The sequence below is a fragment of the Vulpes vulpes genome, chromosome 14, assembly GCF_048418805.1.
Source record: "Vulpes vulpes isolate BD-2025 chromosome 14, VulVul3, whole genome shotgun sequence".
Taxonomy (NCBI): Eukaryota; Metazoa; Chordata; class Mammalia; order Carnivora; family Canidae; genus Vulpes; species Vulpes vulpes.
Genome location: NC_132793.1, coordinates 22,667,995 through 22,686,387, shown reverse-complemented (window position 1 = coordinate 22,686,387; position 18,393 = coordinate 22,667,995). Strand labels below are relative to the sequence as shown.

Sequence of the window (18,393 nt, the reverse complement as noted above, 5' to 3'; positions counted from 1 at the left end):
TTGGGGATATACCATGTTAAGTGCTCTCTCAGTTTATTTTCCTAGATCTCTACCACGACCCTCCGAGGGAGGGAGGAGTATCTCCACTTTATAGATGAGGTGACTGAGGCTCAGAGCATTGGAGTCACTTGCCCAAGGTCACAAGGTGAGCCAGTGCTAGGGCTAGGCTTTGGGTCTGGGTCTAACTGGCCTGGGTCTGCTCCCTGCCCTAGTACCCCTTTGAGGAGTCTACAAGAGGCCAATGTGTCAAATCCCTGACCCTGGCCCATGGCAGTATTCAGGGATGGGAGTCTTGCCCTTTCTAGAAGAATAACACTGTGATTCTTCCCAGGCTGCCTGCTGCACTCCTGGTTCATTCATTTCTTTCCATTTCCAACCTGTTCCACCTGCCAGACTGTTTGGAGCTCACATTTATAGGCTTCTTGTTCTGGGCTATCAGGATGTCAAGGCCTCCTGTCTGTCCTCTGCATGGCCCTACTTGTTCCCATCTCTGGACATTTGCCCATAGGGTGACTCAGCCCAAATGCCTTCTCTGCCACACCTAATTTCTCCCTTTATGCGAAATTTAACTCCACCTCACCCCCCACTCCCTATCCTCTAAGCTCTTCTTTGGGTACTCTAGGTCATACTCCTGATCACCAACTCCCCAGAATCTTCTGGAGGCTAAAATGTACACCGATAAGTCTAAACCACATCCTGCCTGGATGTTTAACCATTTTCTGGGTGAGCATCGTCCTCCTGTGTTTCAGTGAGCTCCAAGGAACCAGCATGTGCTTCCTTCCCCTAGGGCCCCTGCAGTGCCCAGCTGGCTGGTCTGCCCAGTGGACTCCCTCAGTCTCTGCCGGCCTGGGCCTGGGCAGAACTGTGCCCACATGACCGGCTGTGGCAGAAACCAGAACTGGGTTCTTGGCTTGCTTTCTGTGGTCTAGAGAGAGAACTGTACTGTTATCCTTGGACTTATGAAATCAAGAAGGATGTCATCATAGGTTTTAAAATAAAAAAAAATAATAATAATTATGTTATTTTTCTTTTAAATTCATAAAAATTTTGGGGGGCGTGCCTGGGTGGCTCAGTCAGTTAAGCATGTGACTCTTGATTTCAGTTCAAATCATGATGTCAGGGTCATGGGATCAAGCCCCATGTCAGGCTCTGCGCTCAGCGGGGAGTCTGCTAGACTCTCTCCCTCCCCCTTTGCTCCTCCCTGCCATATGCTCTTGCATGTGTGTGTGCACTCTCTCTCTCTCAAAATGAATACATCTTAAAAAAAAATAAATTCATAAAAATTTTAGTTTAAGCAGACTTTACCTACTCATCCTATCAAACCAAGCCCTGTGCATTGGAAGATTTTATTTTTTAACCTCTAATTGTTTTTGATCAAGAAATCCCCAAGTATAGTAGAAAAATTGAGAACTACAGTTAAATAGAAGAAAAAAATAATCTGTACTCCTGCCATATAGAAACAACCATAATTAATACTTTGTTGAATGTTCTGTATCCATGGATATGTATTAATCAAAATAGGGTCAGTCTGTATAGGCTGCTGTGTATGGAGCTTTTCATTCAGGTATTTCCATGATCTTTAACATCATCTTTTTTTAACTCTCCAGAAAGGATGAGCCATCATTTCTCTAACCAGGCCCTGGCTGTGGGGTTCGTTAGTGTCTTGTGCCACCTCTTTGGCTTCCAGCCTGGGCCTAAGTGCTTTCTCCTTCCTGTTGGTTCTGTTCAAGTTTGCTTGAGGCAGCAAAGCGCGATGGGAAGAATAATGGCCCCAGCGCTTGAATCTGGGGAGTCAGGAGGCTGGGTGGGGAAGAGAGTGGGCAGGAGGGCCCAGGGAAGATGTGTCGGAGGAAACGACTGTCACTCAAGTCTCCTTTCTTTCTGAGTCTCACCTAGAAAAAGAGAGATTGAATTATCTCAAAGACTTCAGTTCCTTTCATATGTGGTGCTGTTAGCACCAGGCATTCCCTGCCAACAGGCTCTGCCAGAGATCTGGGCAGGGGAAGAACCTGGATATTTCTTTAAGATTGCTGTCCTGGCTGTTTGATGCAGGTCTGGGGAAGGTTTGGGGAGTAGGGGTTGAAACCAGACTGAAGCAGGGGGGACAAGCACATGAACCAGAGCCTCTGGGCTGCCTGGGGCCATGACAGTCATGTGGAATCTGCTTCTCGAAGCAAAAAAACCTTCAGATAATTCTGTGGATCCTTTTTTTTTTTTTTTTTTTTTTTTTTAAGCAAAATTAAGTAGGCATTTATTTTAAGGATTCTTCTTATAGATCTATCTAGTATAATGGCTGATATCCTCAAGTTCAGGCCTAGAAGAGATCCAGACCCAGGCAGACAAGTCTCACTCTGACCCTGTGAGGCTGTGAGTAACCCTGGAGCTGCTTCTAATGCTTTGTGTCCTGGATGGAGCTGACATTTGGTGTCATACAAGTGACAGAGAGCCTTTATTTATCTATGGCTTTACATTGAACCATAAAATGTAGGGTAATGCCGTGAGTGGAAAGCATTTCTGAGTGGGGATGAGGCCATGTGACTAAAGCCTTCCCTTCCTCCTCATCTTACTTCATAATAGCAGCATCAGTAACAACAAACCCTTTCATTTGTACTACGAGCTCCAGCTTACAGTGTGACCTGTTCAGCACCCTCGAGCCATTGTATGGCTTAGCAGGGTACTCAGGTGCCCTGGCTTTCTAGCCAGTTCCCTTCACTTGGGGCTGGGCTGGGGCCCCCTGGAATGCTGGGAGAGAAACCAAAGGAGACGAGGGCATTGTGGGGTGACGGCTTGGAATGTGTCCATAGCACAAGGTGGAGCCAACGTCCATCTGTCTCTTTGCTCATTGGAAGCCTCTCTTGGTGAATAGGGTTGGAAAGGGACCTGTTGGGTCTAGTCTGGATCTTTCTCATTTAATATAATGGATTTAGAGGGATATTGTAGACTCAGGCTGAGGATTCCTGCCCATTTCTCTGTTCCTTGGATTTTAGCTCCAAATTTTTAAATTTTTTTTTTTTGAGGATCCACCCTGATGTGGGTCAAGAATAGGTGCTTTTGCCCCCTTGCAAAACAAAACAAAACAAAACAAAAAACCCAAAACTCCAATTTGTGAGTTATGTGTATTTAAAATTACAGAAATAATTACTAAGCATATAAGTACAAAATGAAGTTCCCTTTCTTCACCCACCCCACTGAACTCCCTCTTTTTCCTCTATCCATTTCTCAATTGTGAACCTGTCTTAACAGTTTGGTCGGTATCCTTTCAGATCTTTCACTACACATGTATAAACACAAAGAGGTATTGTTAAGATTATTGTTTTATCTTTTTAAAATATAAAACCAGGGACACCTGGGTGGCTCAGTGGTTGAGCATCTGCCTTTGGCTCAGGCTGTGATCCCGGGGTCCTGGGATTGAGTCCCATATCAGACTCACTGTGGGGAGCCTGCTTCTCCCTCTGCCTGTGTCTCTGCCTCTTTCTCTGTGTCTCTCATGAATAACTAAATAAAATCTTAAAAAAAATAAATATAAAAACGGGACCATGCCATTCTTTCTCCTTTCTTCTCTTTGCTTATTTCAACAGAATAACTGGGCAGTAGGTACCTGTTTCTCTGAAATCTCATTTCCTGCTCCAGGGGGAAAAGGATAAGAGTAGACTGTCCCAGCAATAATTTCTCTAAGTCCCTTGCTCTTTTGGGTGAGCCCTAGTGAGATGAAGTGACTGCCTTGGTTGTGATAGACCCGGGGCCTGCGTTCAGTTCTCCTGACTTTTACATCACCAAGACTATGTTTGTTTTCAGTAGCGTCTTTGTGTCTTATCCCTCTAGATCCATTCTGCCCACATCCCCATGAAAATAGCAGTACAGGCTTGGAGCATGAAGAGCCTTGCTTCGGAGTCAGTGCCTGAAGGGCCTGGAGCCCACCATGGCTCTTTGGTTTGAGTTTATCCAGCGTTTATTGAGTGGCTACTGTGTGCCAGGTGCTGGGGTTGGAGAGATGGCCTGGCTAGAGGGCCTGCTGGAGGGGGTCACTGACTGTCCTTTGTGTTCCTGGCAGAGTGGGGCTCCCTGGAGAGACTCTCATTGTCCCAAGGAGGGGCCCTTATTCTAGAACTGGGCCAAGAGACTGAGGGAGTCCCTATGGTCACAAGAGTGGGATGGGGGGTGGTCTGTGACTTCAGCTGCTGCCATTAACCCCTGACTTCTGCTCTGTCCCCGCCCCGACTTCCCTCCCCCCGCCCCCCACCCCGGGTTCTTTGTCCACTTGCGTCCATCTGTCTCTCTCTGTGTGTGGTTCCTGTCCCCTTCGCTCTGTTTTGTCACATCATCATTGCCCCTTTCCCTGTCACTTGTTCTCCTTCATGCTAATGCAGGCGTGCTGGTCACCATGACAACAGAGACAGGCCCCGATTCTGAGGTGAAGAAGGCTCAGGAGGAGGCCCCACAGCAGCCTGAGGCCGCTGCCACTGCTGCTGCGACCACCCCTGTGACCCCAGCAGGCCACGGTGGCCACCCAGAGGCCAACTCCAATGAGAAGCACCCGCCGCAGCAGGACACGCGGCCTGCAGAACAGGTGTGCACCTGAGAGCCTGGGAATCCCTCTTCCTGCCCGGCTGTCATCCAGGCCGAGTTCTTAGTGGGGAGGGAAACTGAAAACTGAGATTTATTACCGACCTGCTACATCCAACCACTGTGCTGGGGACATTGTGTTCACTTTTATATTGAATTCTCCCAAGCCTACAGAGAGTGATATACATATATAATATATATTATATATATATTTAAATTAAGTTAGTGCTATGCCCAACATGGAGCTTGAACTCACGACCCTGAGTTCAGGAGTCACATGCTCTGCTGACTGAGCTAGCCAGGCACCCGCCCCTAAGAGAATGATATTATTGATATCCCCATTTTATGCTTGGGGAAATAGCAGCTCAGTGGATGAAATGAGCTACCAAAAGTCACGTTGCTCTACAGTGACAGATGGAAGTAAAATATAGATCTGATTCCCCAAACCCAGTTCTTTTAACCTTATTTTCTTACTCCTTAGACCTGTCCATTCCAGCCTGGCAAGCCCAGTATGACCCCAGAGCAAAATTCATCACCCCAAAGGGACAAGGGACTTGCTGAATCATCTAGCTGTTGAATTCACACCCCCTTCATTCATGGCAGGCCGAGAGGGCAAGGACTTGCCAAGGTCATTGAGGGCATTGGTGGCAGTAAGGACTAGCTGGCAGGGCTCTGCCCTCCTTCCACGAGCTCTCAGCCTCACACTAGACCAGTGACACATGGGTAAGGAGAAGGCCACACAGATGCTCTGATAACTCACTGTAGGGAGCTAGGGCAGCTCCAGTTCTATGGGAACCTGCAGTGGCTGTCCCCCCAAAGAAGCAGACCCCTTTGAGGAGCCCACCCTGTTGCACACAGGAGCTCTAACTCTCCTCCTGTGAATACCAACCATAGAAGCTGGTCATCCTGGGAGTCTTGGAGGGTGGTGACTCTCATTTTGGGGACCATCTTTGCCTTCTCTACTGCATCCTTGTTGTGTCTCATTTGGATAAAAGGCTGTGGTCTCAAGCTCACTGACCAGACTTTTCCCGTGTTGGACCTACAGAGCCTAGACATGGAAGAGAAAGGCTATGGGGAGGCCGATGGCCTGTCAGAGAGGACCACACCCAGCAGAGCCCAGAAGTCACCCCAGAAGATTGCCAAGAAGTATAAGAGTGCCATCTGCCGAGTCACTCTGCTTGATGCCTCTGAGTACGAGTGTGAGGTGGAGGTAAGGAGCACCCCCCCACCATCACCACATGCCTTGTCCCCAACTAACTGGCCCCAGAGCCAGGGCAGGCTTCTGTGTGCACACAGACTGGGCCAAGCCAGAGAGCATCCATTCTTCATGGAGTCCTGGACCGACTGCAGCATCCTGGAGAGATGACCTGGCTAGCCCTCCTTTGTACAGATGGTGGCACTGAGGCCCAGAGAGGGCTGTTACGATTGCAAATAGAATTAGACGAGGCAGAGGGTTGGTGCCAGGAAAAGGTTTCTCAGGAGGGCTGTACCTTGGCAAGGAGTCACCATCCAACAACTGATCTCTAGCCCAGTAGGCCTATGGACTGGGCTCTTCAGTCTCACCTAGAAGACACGAGTATTTCAACTAGAATTGTTTTTATGTTTTTATTGGTGGGGGGTGAGGAAGACAGGGATCTTCTCCTATGAATGCCCCTGTCCAGGGCAGCAGGACAGACTGATCACTTGAGGGTTCTGTGGTATGGGTAACCCCTGGGCATAGAGAGGTGGCCCATTGGAAGGACTCCCTCACACAGGCCATGTAGAAACCCTGTGGTGTGATCCTGTCCCACTGTGGGTAGTGGGGCAGACACCTCCTGTCTGGGGTCAGCCGTCCCGGCCCCACATTTGCTGTCTCCTTTTCCTATATAGTCTAGGACTCCCACCCTAATTCTGAGCCTTCACTCATCCCCTTAGAGGGTCCACCCCAGTCTAGGCACCAGTCCTGGCCCTCTCCATGCGTATGAAAGAGGCCAGAGGGTGGCCTTACCTGAAAGTTACAGGAACCACCTCCCTTTCTCCCTGGTACCCTCTGGTCCTAAGGGATATGACTTATTTCTGGGCCCTGGTGGGCTGGGTCCCTCTTCTCTTCAGGGTTGTTTTTTGTTTTTGTTTCTTTGGGGTTTTTTTTAGTGCTTATCGCTTCCATAGGAGGATTTCAAGGTGAACATTTTGCCTACTCCTAGGCAACAGAAAGGAATATTATCTACCTGTTCTCTCCTACCCACACCAGCCACAAAGTTTCAGCTTGCCCCAAGAGCACAGAGGGTTTGGCTGAGGCCAGGTCCATTCTCTCTGAAGGATTCTTCCAGACTCACGAACCCCTTGACTTCCCAAAGCCACTCTCCATAGTCAGGCCTGGTTCCAGTCCCTGGTGACCTAGCTAGGCCTTGTAGGAATTTCACACTCTCTCTGGAGTCCCCTCTCTCTTTGGACAGTGACTGCTTCACATTCTCCCAGCCTTTGGTCCCTTTACTGTTGCTCATTTTCAAACCTGTGGGGTTGAAGTACACAGCCAGGCTCTGTGCTTTGTCCTTCTGAATCCAGAGGCCCAGATGGTGGTTCAGAGAGGTACTGAGCCTGGCTGTCTGAGAGTGGCGGGAGAAGGTGGCCCTAATAGTGCTGTATCCCACTGAGGCTGATATAGGCCCCAGGAGCCCCTATAACAGCCTTCCTTGCTGTCCAGGTAAGGGGTGGCACTCCAGGCTGGGCTGCCCTGGATTTCACTCAAACTCAGTGTAAGGGAAGAGCCAGGGAAGGAGAGTCACGCTGTGATCCCAAGTCTTAGGCCCTCCCCTCCTTCCCTGCCCACATCCTTCCTATTTCAGGTGGCTTCTCTTCCTCTTACACCCAAAGCTTAGACTTTTGGTTTTCTGCTCCTTTGGTCAAAGTTAACCTCCTTCTCTTAATCTGTGTAAAGGAGGGGGAATTGGTGAGCCCCCCTCCTCACTCCCCAGAGCATTTCGAAGGGTCCAGGAGGACCCTAGGAGGGTTTGGAAGAAGGCAATTGGTGAGCTGGGTGTTAGTGTCTCCCAGGATCTGACAGGACTTGGGGAGCAGGGCAAGGTGGGTGGCAGGAGGAGTGCTGAGATCCTCTTGAGATGCTGGAAGACCCTGGGGGGTTTCAAGTAGTCCTGGTGGAGCCCCTACCCCCACCGTGTGGTGTGTCCCAGCCTCACAGCAGCTCTGCTCTCCTCTTCAGAAACATGGCCGGGGCCAGGTGCTGTTTGACCTTGTCTGTGAGCACCTCAATCTTCTGGAGAAGGACTACTTCGGCCTGACTTTCTGTGATGCTGACAGCCAGAAGGTATCTGTGCTGGGGAGTGGAGTTGGCATGGGAGGCCCACTGTGGGGGAGACCTCTTCTCATAGACCCCCCCCAGTCCTGACCACATCCCATGCCATCCATCCATCCTCAGACCCTTGTTAAGTGCCTTTTACCCCTTCTAGGAGTAGGTTTGCATATCCCCCCACCTCAGCCCACCCTGTCTGTCTCAGTTCTCTGCCTCCACCCCTCCCACCTCATCCTTTCTTGGGGACCTGCAAGTCACCCCCCAGATGGGTATCTGGAGAGCCATGGCCTGGCTTCCTGGGGGAACAGAGGCACTTCCTACAGCACCCTATTTCCACCCTTGGGAGGCTCCTGTCTGGGTTTCCTCCTTCTCACTGGTCCCACTACGGCGGCCTACCCTACTGCCCCAGGGCAGTACCAGCCCCAGGTCCAGGAGCCCAAACCCTGTGGTGAATCCGGGCCTCATCCCCACAACTCCCTGTTCCAGTGGGCCCAGACAGCTCAGCCCAAGAAGGGTGTTCTGTGCCAGGGGCTGTTGACAGACCATTTCAGGATGTCTCTCTGTCTCCTAGCCCTCTCTGGCCCTCTCCTCCATCTTCCCTCTAAAGCACCCTGTCTTCTCTTTCAGAACTGGCTGGACCCCTCCAAGGAAATCAAGAAGCAGATCCGGAGTGAGTGGCCTGTTGTGGAATTCTGTGGAAGGGAGGGTGGGGGCTCCGGGCTGCATGTGCTGTTCCCTCTTCCTTGGGGAAGTGCATTCAGACCCATGAGTTCATTCGCTGTGCACAGCAGATTTTGGGGGAAGGCAGGGCGTTGTCTTATAAATGGAAGCCTGAAGCAGGGACAAGAGAAATGACCATCTAGCATCACATAGCAGGTTAGCAGGGGAATCACAGATGCATCTGGGATGACAGCTCTAGAAGGAACTAATCATCTAGTCACAAGGGGACAAATTGATGGCCTGAAAACAGCCTCCCTCCTGTCCAAGGCAGGTATAGACGCCTGTGACAGGTGATCCTTGACTCAGCTCAGAATCCTCATCCATGCAGCACTGCAGACCACTGCCAGCTGATAGGGAGTTGACGTGTTAGGGAAGAGCAAGGCCTGGCCTGGTCAGGCCTTCTTCTGTGTTTAATGGTGGGTGGCTGAGGCCTAGAGAGAGGCAGATGCTTACCTAAAGTCACAGAGTAAACTATTGGCCAAGCCAGGTTTAAAGCCCTGGCCTCCCAACACCATCCTGCTCTCTTTTCAAGGCCTGGGGTGAAGAGACAACCTGTCCTTTCTGGCCCAGAGAGGAAAGGCATATTGTGAGGGGTGGAGCAGCTTTCCAATGGCAGAAGGGGGGAGGTAGGTGGCCTCAGCCAGGGGGCATACAGTGGGTGGAGACCTGGTGCCTAGAGGCAGAGATGCCTCCACTGGGAGCCCCTCCCCCTTGGCTGTGCTTGGACTCCCTGGTCCCTGGGGCTGGGAAGCAGAGCCTGTTGCCATGACAGCAGGCAGCTGGGCCCAGGGATGCCAGCTGACTCTCCGGGAGGGGCAGGAGGGATTCTTCCTGTAGGCTCCTGTCAGTTGAAGACAAAGAGGCAGGCATGCAGACGGAGCCTGCTCCTCTGGGGCTGACAGGGCCCTAGGCCTGGGCTTTGGGCTGTCCCTAGGAGTCCTGGCCCAGCTGGGAGGCCTGCCTCTCATGCCTGAAAGAATTGGAACACATACAGACAGCCGAGTGTGTGGTTTGAGGAGGACGGGAAGCTTAGAACGGAGAAGCAGATAACAGGATCCTTGGAGCTCAGCATCTTTCCCCAGAGCGGGGAGTCGGTCCCCCATCTCGGCAGCCCCGGCCAGCGCAGCCCAGGCGGGGGTGAATGGTTGCCACTGGTGGCCACCTCAGGTCATGGAGGAGAGGTCCTGCCTCCTTCAGTAGAGCCACAGTCTCCATCCCTGCCCCTGGAACTTCTGCCCATTCATCTTTGTTCTGCCTTCTGGAGCCCCCATGAAACAATTTTTTTAAGATTTTATTTTTAAGTAATCTCTATACCCAACATGGGGCTCAAACCCACAACCCCGAGATCCAGCATCACATGTTTCACTGACTGAGCTAGCCATGCACCCACCAATTTTTGCTCTTTTCTTTGTGACAACTCCTCAGCTTCCTGAAGGGGAGGGCATCATGAGTCCTTGTGTCCTGGGCTTCAGAGCTGGCTATATGTCCTCCCAAATCTCTGTGCCTGTCAATGAGGGCATGGTGGGGGGTGGGGAGGCACCTCTCTGGGCTCCTGCTTTTCCTTGGCAAGTGGATTAGTGATTCATGCCTCACAAGGCAGGGTGCCAGTTATGTGTGGACAGCGCCCAGCACATAGTAGGTGCTTCCCTGACATAGTCTGGTGTGTTGGTTGAAAGATACGGGAGTCAGACTGCCTGGATTTGAATCTTGACTCCAACACTACTTACCTTTAGGGTTGTTGTACAGAGTAAATGAGCTCTTATGTGCCCCGCACCTGGGATGGTGCCTGCACATAGCAGCACCCAGTATATATTATCTATTATTACTATTACCATTATTATTATTATTATTATTATTATTATTATTATTACTACTACTACTTCTACTACCACTACGATGACTACTACTACTATTATTCCTAAGACAGGGTTGCTCTCTTGGTGGCTGCTTTTTCTAAGTCAGCTGTGGTCAGGAGCTTGGCTTCTGGGGTCGGATGACCAGAGGTTACATCCCCGTTCTCCACTACTGATTAGCTAGCTCAGTGATCCCAGGAGGGGGCTTACCCCCTCAGAATCTTCATCTATAAAAAGAAAACTAGCTCAGGATTGTTATGAAGATCAAACTCCTATATGTGTACATATAGTTCTTAAAAGTGAAGTGACCAGCACTTAATAAGTGCTGGAGACATTACAGCTGTATGGGGAAGGTGACGATGACCACAGGGACAAGTGACAGCATGGCCTCCAGCCTTAGTGACCATGCTCTTCCCGGGCTAGCCCTTGCTTTCTCACGTTGTCGGGGGCCTTTTCAGAGCCCCAGAAGTGGTCTAGATTGTTCTAGATTGGAGCCTTTCCCTAAGGCCTCCTCTCTCTTGTGTGGTCATCCCTTCTCGTGGCTTGCAGAGCCTATTTCCAGCTAAAGCCTCAGCCTTTATTTCTGTCTGTACCTATATGTGTACTATCAATTGCTTGTATCTCAGTATGGAAGTTAACATTTATCCCTGTGAAATCCCTTTGCTGCTTTCCATCCATTACGTTTGCCTTTTCGGTCCTGCCTAGAACCCCATTCTGCCATCAGAGATGGAGCCGACCCAGCAGAGGGCAAAATCTTACAAAGAGTGTCCCTAAGAACAATAATCTGGCAGGATGCCCTATGAGAAATGGACACAGCAGGTCAAATAAGTTTGGGAAACCCTTAAATGCACATGCAATTTACAATGGCTCTGAGAAGTCCAAAGCTAGGGAGCCCATTTATTTATCCATTTATTTTAAGATTTATTTATTTAAGAGTAGAGAGAGGCAGAGGGGGAGAGAGAATCTCAAGCAGACTCAGCACAGAGCCTGAGCATGGAGCCTAACTTGGGGCTCGATCCTGAGGCCCGAGACCATGACTTGAGCTGAAACCAAAACCCTGACACTCAACTGACTGAGCCACCCAGGTGCCCCTGGGAGTCCATTTAATGCGACCTGTTTTCTTACCATGAATGTCCTGTAGCATAGACTTTGGTGTGGAGGAGGGAGCACAGGCTTCAGAGCCAGGAGGCTGGGGTCTGTACCCCAGCATTGCTGCTTCCTAGCTGAGTGATCTTGGGCTGGCCACTTTACAGCCTGGGCCCCAGTGTTCTCATTTGCAAAATGGGGATAGTCATCAGACTAACTCATAGGATTGTTGCAAGGTTTACTGAAGCGTTGTTTGTGATCACCAGTAGACCTGGCATGCACCATTGGTTTTCTTTCTTTCCACCTTCCTTCCCACTGCTAGGTCACAAGTCTTTCAACTTGGGCCTTACTCTTCTCATCTTTCAAGTGGGAATAATAGTCCAGGTTTTCTGACTGGATTGTCCCAAAATTTTAGATATGAGAAAACTTTGAGAAATTGCCTGTGGGATGGTGCGTCTGGGCTACCCACTGTGGGGGATGGGGCCTCTCTGATTGTTCTCTTTCTTCTCCTCTCAGGCAGCCCCTGGAATTTTGCCTTCACAGTCAAGTTCTACCCCCCTGACCCTGCCCAGCTGACAGAAGATATCACAAGGTGAGGGCTGTGGAGGGGTGGGGTGGGCATTCTAGCCACATGACTAGGAATGAGGGCACCTGGTACTGGTAGGCATGTGGACAGTAAACGATGGCAGTTGCAAAGTCAGATACCCAGCGAGGCCAGATAGCATCAACAAAGGATGCTGACTCTGTGCAAGAGGAAGTGATTCAAACACAAGTGGTCAGTCACAGCAGACCGTCCACTTCAGAGGGGGAGGCATCCCAGGCAGCATCAGGATCCATGTCATTGATTGACATTGAAATTCAAGAGGACATGTGCTATCTCAAACAATTGCTGTTCAGCTCCAGCCATCCCTGCCACATGGGAACAGGGCCCCGTTGTTGAGGTGGAGCTAGATATTTGAGAGTAAAATCCACAGTTTTAAAATATTGGGACTAATTCAAACTTTTTAAAAACATGGTGGAGGCCATCTCTGGATGGGACAACCCAAACATGTCCGAAGGCTGATGTTCTGAGTGGACCACCATTTTTGACTTTGGGGATAAGGAGGGAATAGAGCACAGATGCCTTTGCATGTAGGAATTTGGTCCCATGTGCTGTCCTGTGTACCTGTCAGGCATGTGACATCCCCGACCCATGGAGGCAAGTCTAGGATGAACCATCTCATTGTGCCTCAAGGCCAGTAAATAATGTGGCCTGGAAGGAGGGGCAAAACATTTTTCTTCAGAATGAGAACTTCTGTGGGTCTCATCCTGCCTTTGGAATCAGAACAGGGAGAGGCCCTTCTCTTTATCTAAGCCCCTTCCAAAGGGATAGTCTCACTTCATGATACCCGGGGGCTGTGTCATCCATGTGCTGAGCCCGGAATTTCACCAACAATAAAATGTGGGCATGGAGTTATTCCTACAGTAGGGGAGGGGCTCCTAAGCCAACCTCCTTCTCCCATTGGGTCCCTCCTGAATGTTGGCTGCCTGTTTGCCAAGCAACGGGCCACAGGCACAATGCCAGCTGGCCTTGGGGGATAATATGGATGTCCCTGGGATAGACCTGAAACCTTGGCCTCATTAGCCCTGCTCTAACCCCTAAGGTCATCTTGGGTTCAAGATTCAGCAACAGGGTCTCAACTTCATTTCCAAGAAGACTGAGAGCTATAGAACCAGCTGAGTCTCCAGTCTTACCCACTGGTATTTCTTCTCTTTGTACCACATCCTGGGTATTGAGCTTCTAGGGACACCAGGAGGGAAATTAGCCCGGCTTAGCATGGGTGACCTCAGGGAATGGGGTGGTAGTAGCAGCTGATTTAGTCAAAAATATTCAGGCCCGAAATAAACTGGTCAGAGTGACAAATTGATTGAAATGAAATATTGGTCAGAGTGTTTGGCAGTGATCTTCAAATTTTTAGACTTGAACAAAATGCCCTTAAGCCCACTCTTAATGCCTGTGATGTTTGAGCTGCTACTGATGCTGAGCCTAGACCTTGGCCCTGAATACGCACTGAGGCCACATATACTTTTTGCGAGAGTTTTGTGCCATGGAGCAGTAAAAATTATACTGAGTAAAAACCACTTAAAAGGAAAAGAAATAGGCGATTGAAAACAATGGTGAAACATGGCAAAATGGGCAAGGACACATCCTTGGCTAAGAACGAACTGAAACTTTTTTTAAAAATGCAATTAATTGAAAAAGCAATAAAAATAGTTTAAAATGAATCTAAAAATTGTAAAAGTGTGCATAAAGTTATAAAAAAATCATATCCTTTTGGTTGGAAATGTTTCTTTTAAAGCAATTTGTTTTTAGATGATTCACTTAGAGCTGGAGGCAAAGTAAAGTTTTGAGAAAACATTGGTAAACAGGTTTGTCCTGGCTGTAGAATGCAGTACAGAAGTTAAAATGAATGAGATCAGGTGGTTTGTGCTGATCTGAGAAAGACACTAGACACATAGCTGGGTGTGAAAAAGCAAGCTGTAGAGTCAGATGTATCATTTGATACTGTGTACATGTTAAAACCCATGGGTGGCGCAGCGGTTTGGCGCCTGCCTTTGGCCCAGGGCGCGATCCTGGAGACCCCGGATCGAGTCCCACATCAGGCTCCCGGTACATGGAGCCTGCTTCTTCCTCCGCCTGTGTCTCTGCCTCTCTCTCTCTGTGTGTGACTATCATAAATAAATAAAAAAATTAAAAAAAAAAACAACCCATGAATCAAAACACATACATTTCTGTTTATCCATGAGGGAGAAAGGTCTAGAACACCACACGAATAATAGGGGTGACCTCTGGGGGAGGGGATTAGGGCTGAGAATGGACATCAAGAGGAAGTTTAGAATTATCTCTAAAGTTTACATTTGTTCTACAGTAAGAACATAATTAATTTTATGATTAAAAATATATAATATTTTTTAAAACTGACCAGCAAAATAGTCCTATTTAGCTTGAAATTGAGTTAGAAATTTAAAATATTCCCACAGTAGGAAAAAAAAATTCCTCAAAGTTAGAAGTTAACAAAATGCTTAAAGCCACATGAAATGGGACAAAACCATCTTTTAGGACACACTTACATTATCAAATGCCTGAAATGCCAGTGTCTAGGAAGGTTCCTAATTCTACCGAGCTAGGTGTTGATCAGCTTGGTTCTGATGGGTGGGTGGGCAGTGGTGCTGAGGGCATCTAGGGAGGGAGGGGGGCCCGTGCCCATGGCCACTCTCCCCTGTTTCCAGATACTACCTGTGCCTGCAGCTGCGGGCAGACATCATCACGGGCCGGCTGCCCTGCTCCTTCGTCACACATGCCCTGCTAGGCTCCTATGCTGTGCAGGCCGAGCTGGGCGACTATGATGCTGAGGAGCACATAGGCAACTATGTCAGCGAGCTCCGCTTCGCCCCCAACCAGACCCGGGAGCTGGAGGAGAGGATCATGGAGCTGCACAAGACGTACAGGTTTGGGCCTGCGCCCAGGGTCTCCCCTGGCTTCTCAGCTATTGGCGAGGGCCCCAGGTGCTGTGCTCTAAGTCCCTCACCTGGCTTTGCCCCCGAGTAGAGGTGCATCTGAGAGTAAATCATCTCATCCCACTGCATCTATATCCAGTGGGAATGGTAGTAATTATCTGTGTGACCTTAAATGACCTCAGGTTCTTAAGCTCCTGTATGGGTGTAATAATTCCCTGCCCTTGGACTCTGAGGATCAGTTTTTTAATCTGCCAACTGGAGAGAATCATAACTATCATGTGCCCCTGGGGAAGTGTCCTGATGTCTTGGTCTTGGTGTAAAGTTCAAAAGCTTGCGCTCTGAAGCCGGACTGCCCAGGTTCACATTCTTGGCTCTGCCACTTTCTACCCAGGGAATCTGGGCAGGTCATTTCACTTCCAGGTGCTTGAATTTCCTCATCTGTTCAGTGTGGGTGCTAATAGAACCTGCCTTGTAGTGCTGTTGGGGGCTACATGGCACATAATACAGACAACATGTATTCATTGTTGCTCTGTGATCTTAGGGGTTGAATAGTTGATTGCGCAACACAAAGCACCTTATTCTAGGAGTTAGAAATTGACTAACCTGATGGGTCACTGTAGGGCTTGTGATTTAACTTATCAGTCCCAATTTCACTTGGATATATACGGCTTTAGGTTATCCATGTGACTCATGGTTGGTATTTAGGGCAGGAAAATTCATTGTGCAGGATGTTTGGCATCCCTGGGTGCCAGGCACTAAATGACACACCCTTGCAGTCATCATAACAACCCCCGAGATGTCCCCTCCCCCATTCATTCCCAAATGCTGCTGTAAGGTCGGTACCACCCCTGAGGGGAGCCCCTGGAACTAAATGGTCTCAAGGATCCCTTCAGTTTGGAAGTGCTTTGGGCTCCAAGGCCAGGGTTGTTATGGGAACCCAATGTGATAAATGACATGAAGTGCATCGTAAACTGTAAAGTACTGTGCATGTGGGAGGGAGCATGGTGAAATTCTCTCATTGCTAATGAGGATAGGAGGCCCATGGAGGGTTGTGTCCTGGGGGCTGCATCTGGAGAGGAGGCCGAGGGCCAGATGTAGAGGGATTGTGTATGGGGGTGGGGAAGAGAGCCTGCTGGACTGTGATGGATTGCTAGGTCCCAAGTGGCAAGTGTCTCTCTCAGAGACTTGCATACCACCTCTGACTGGTTAGTAGTGGCTGTGTTGAGCGGGATACTGAAACCATACAACTGGTTAGCAGTGTCAGCCCGAGCTTGGGAGCAGGGGGTGAAGGCCTGCCTGCTGTTTGTCACCCCGGTCGTAGGTAGCAAGATATGTTAGGTATTTGCATGAATCCTAATAATTCAGAAAAAGAAGCTCATATATGGGCTGGGGAAATGCTAATGGCCATCCGTTTAGCTTTGACAGCACTTTTAACTGAAAGCCCTTGGACATCTAGTGTCCAGGTGTCTCCCAGGGCAGCTCACTGAGGCACACAGAGCAGAGCACACTGAAGCCCCAGGGATACATAAGTGAAGTGGTTGGGAAGGAGCACACACTGGAGCCACATTGTCTGGATTCAAGTCCCGACTTTGCTACAAAGGCAAATTATTCAGCCTCTCTGTGCTGGTTTCTCTATAAAGTGGGAATAATGATAACCCCCTACCTTACAGAGGATTAAGTGAATTCATGCACGTGAGGTGTTTGGAACAATGACCAGCACATGGTGTTCGCTAAACAGTAGCTATGGCTAAATGGAAGATGTACAGTTTCCTGGCAGCCAAGGCAAAGAAGGAACTTGATGATTATATAACTCTCCTGTCAGAAAGGACAATGTGCACCTGCTCCTTAGGCAGGATTAAGTGGTTTCTGATACAAGATTCTGAGAGAAATCTCTTACGTGGGTACTAATTTAGGAGCCCCTGGGTGATTATAATGAACAATGGCTTCGCAGTCATGGAGAAGCAGAATTTATGGCTCATGTTTAAATCCATGGTAGAATGAAGCAGAAATTCCAACTCTCGGCTCATCCCTTGAATACTTGCTGGAGGAGACAAGATTGGACCTGAGCTTTGGCAACAGGAGGGGGTTGGGTAGACTGAAGCAAGGGCTGAGAACAGAGGGGAGGGACTCCGTGAGGCCTAGCCACATGCACACTCTAGAACATTGCTGTCCTAGAATTACAGGTTCTGATCATGGCCACCTTCAATCAGCAAGACTTAGGCCAGGGCCTTTTCCATGGCTACCTGTGATCATGTTCTTTCCCTTAGGGGCATGACTCCGGGAGAAGCAGAAATCCACTTCTTAGAGAACGCCAAAAAGCTTTCCATGTATGGAGTAGACCTGCACCATGCCAAGGTACTGGTGGGTCCCAGGGTCCCCCTAGCACCTATGTGTGTCCCTGGTGCTTCTAGAAGGCTTGTGCTAGACTCTGTTCCCTCCAACCTGAAGCCTTTTTATATTCTTACTTCTCTTTCCTCAAAATTCCATAACCCTTTATTTTCCCATAATCTTTTAACTTTTCTATATCCATATTGTATTATGAACGTATTTATACCACTACTAGATTGGGAGCATTATGAGAGAAAGACATAGGCTTTCTTTTATTTTTTACCATGATGTAATTTTATTTATTTAGTTAGTTAGTAAGCTAAGGTTTTTTTATGTGTTCAAATTCAATTAATTAATATATAGTGTATTATTAGTTTTAGATGTAGAGTTCAGTGATTCATCAATCTTATATAATACCCAGTGCTCATTACTTAGTGCCCATCACCCAGTTACCCCATCTTACTACCCACCTCCCCTCCAGCAACCCTCTGTTTATTTCTGATGATTAAGCATCTCTCATGGTTTGTCTCCCTCTCTGACTCTGTCTTGTTTTACCTTTCCCTCCCTTCCTCTATGATCCTGTTTGTTTCTTAAATTCAGCATATGAATGAGATCATTTGGTAATTGTCTTTTTCTGATTGCCTTATTTCACTTAGCATACATAATACCCTCTAATTCCATCCATGTCATTCCAAAGGGCAAGATTGCCTTTTTTTTACGCTGAGTAGTATTCCATTGTATGTGTGTGTATATGTGTGTGTGTGTGTGTGTGTGTGTATGCATACATACACACCACATCTTCTTTATCCATTCATCAAGACATAGGCTTTCATTTATTTCTGTATCCTTAGCACATAGCACATGGCCAAGCACCACATCGGTGCCACTAAACGTTTGTTGGTGAATCAAAGATTGAGGGATTGACAGAGAGAATGATCAGACCTAGGAATTGAGTGAATGAATGAATGACTATGTGAGATTGGCCCAGGGGCTCCCCAGCCTGCAGGCTCAGACCCTGATCCTGAGGGCTCATCAGAGAGGGGTTTCAGGCTATAT

At 48.7% G+C, this 18,393-nt stretch overlaps 1 protein-coding gene across 50 annotated transcripts in view; it reads left to right on the top strand.

Annotated features, from left to right (window-relative positions):
• The window catches only part of EPB41L1 (erythrocyte membrane protein band 4.1 like 1), a 143,669-nt gene that overhangs the window by 82,795 nt on the left and 42,481 nt on the right, over positions 1-18,393 (top strand). For all 50 annotated transcript variants that reach the window (XM_072735945.1, XM_072735933.1, XM_072735954.1 and 47 more), the window contains 7 exons: positions 4,368-4,567; positions 5,609-5,773; positions 7,763-7,867; positions 8,480-8,522; positions 12,028-12,103; positions 14,782-15,000; positions 17,277-17,364. In XM_072735945.1, the coding sequence (XP_072592046.1) occupies positions 4,368-4,567; positions 5,609-5,773; positions 7,763-7,867; positions 8,480-8,522; positions 12,028-12,103; positions 14,782-15,000; positions 17,277-17,364 (896 nt within the window). Of the gene's footprint in view, positions 1-4,367; positions 4,568-5,608; positions 5,774-7,762; positions 7,868-8,479; positions 8,523-12,027; positions 12,104-14,781; positions 15,001-17,276; positions 17,365-18,393 lie in introns of those variants that run through there.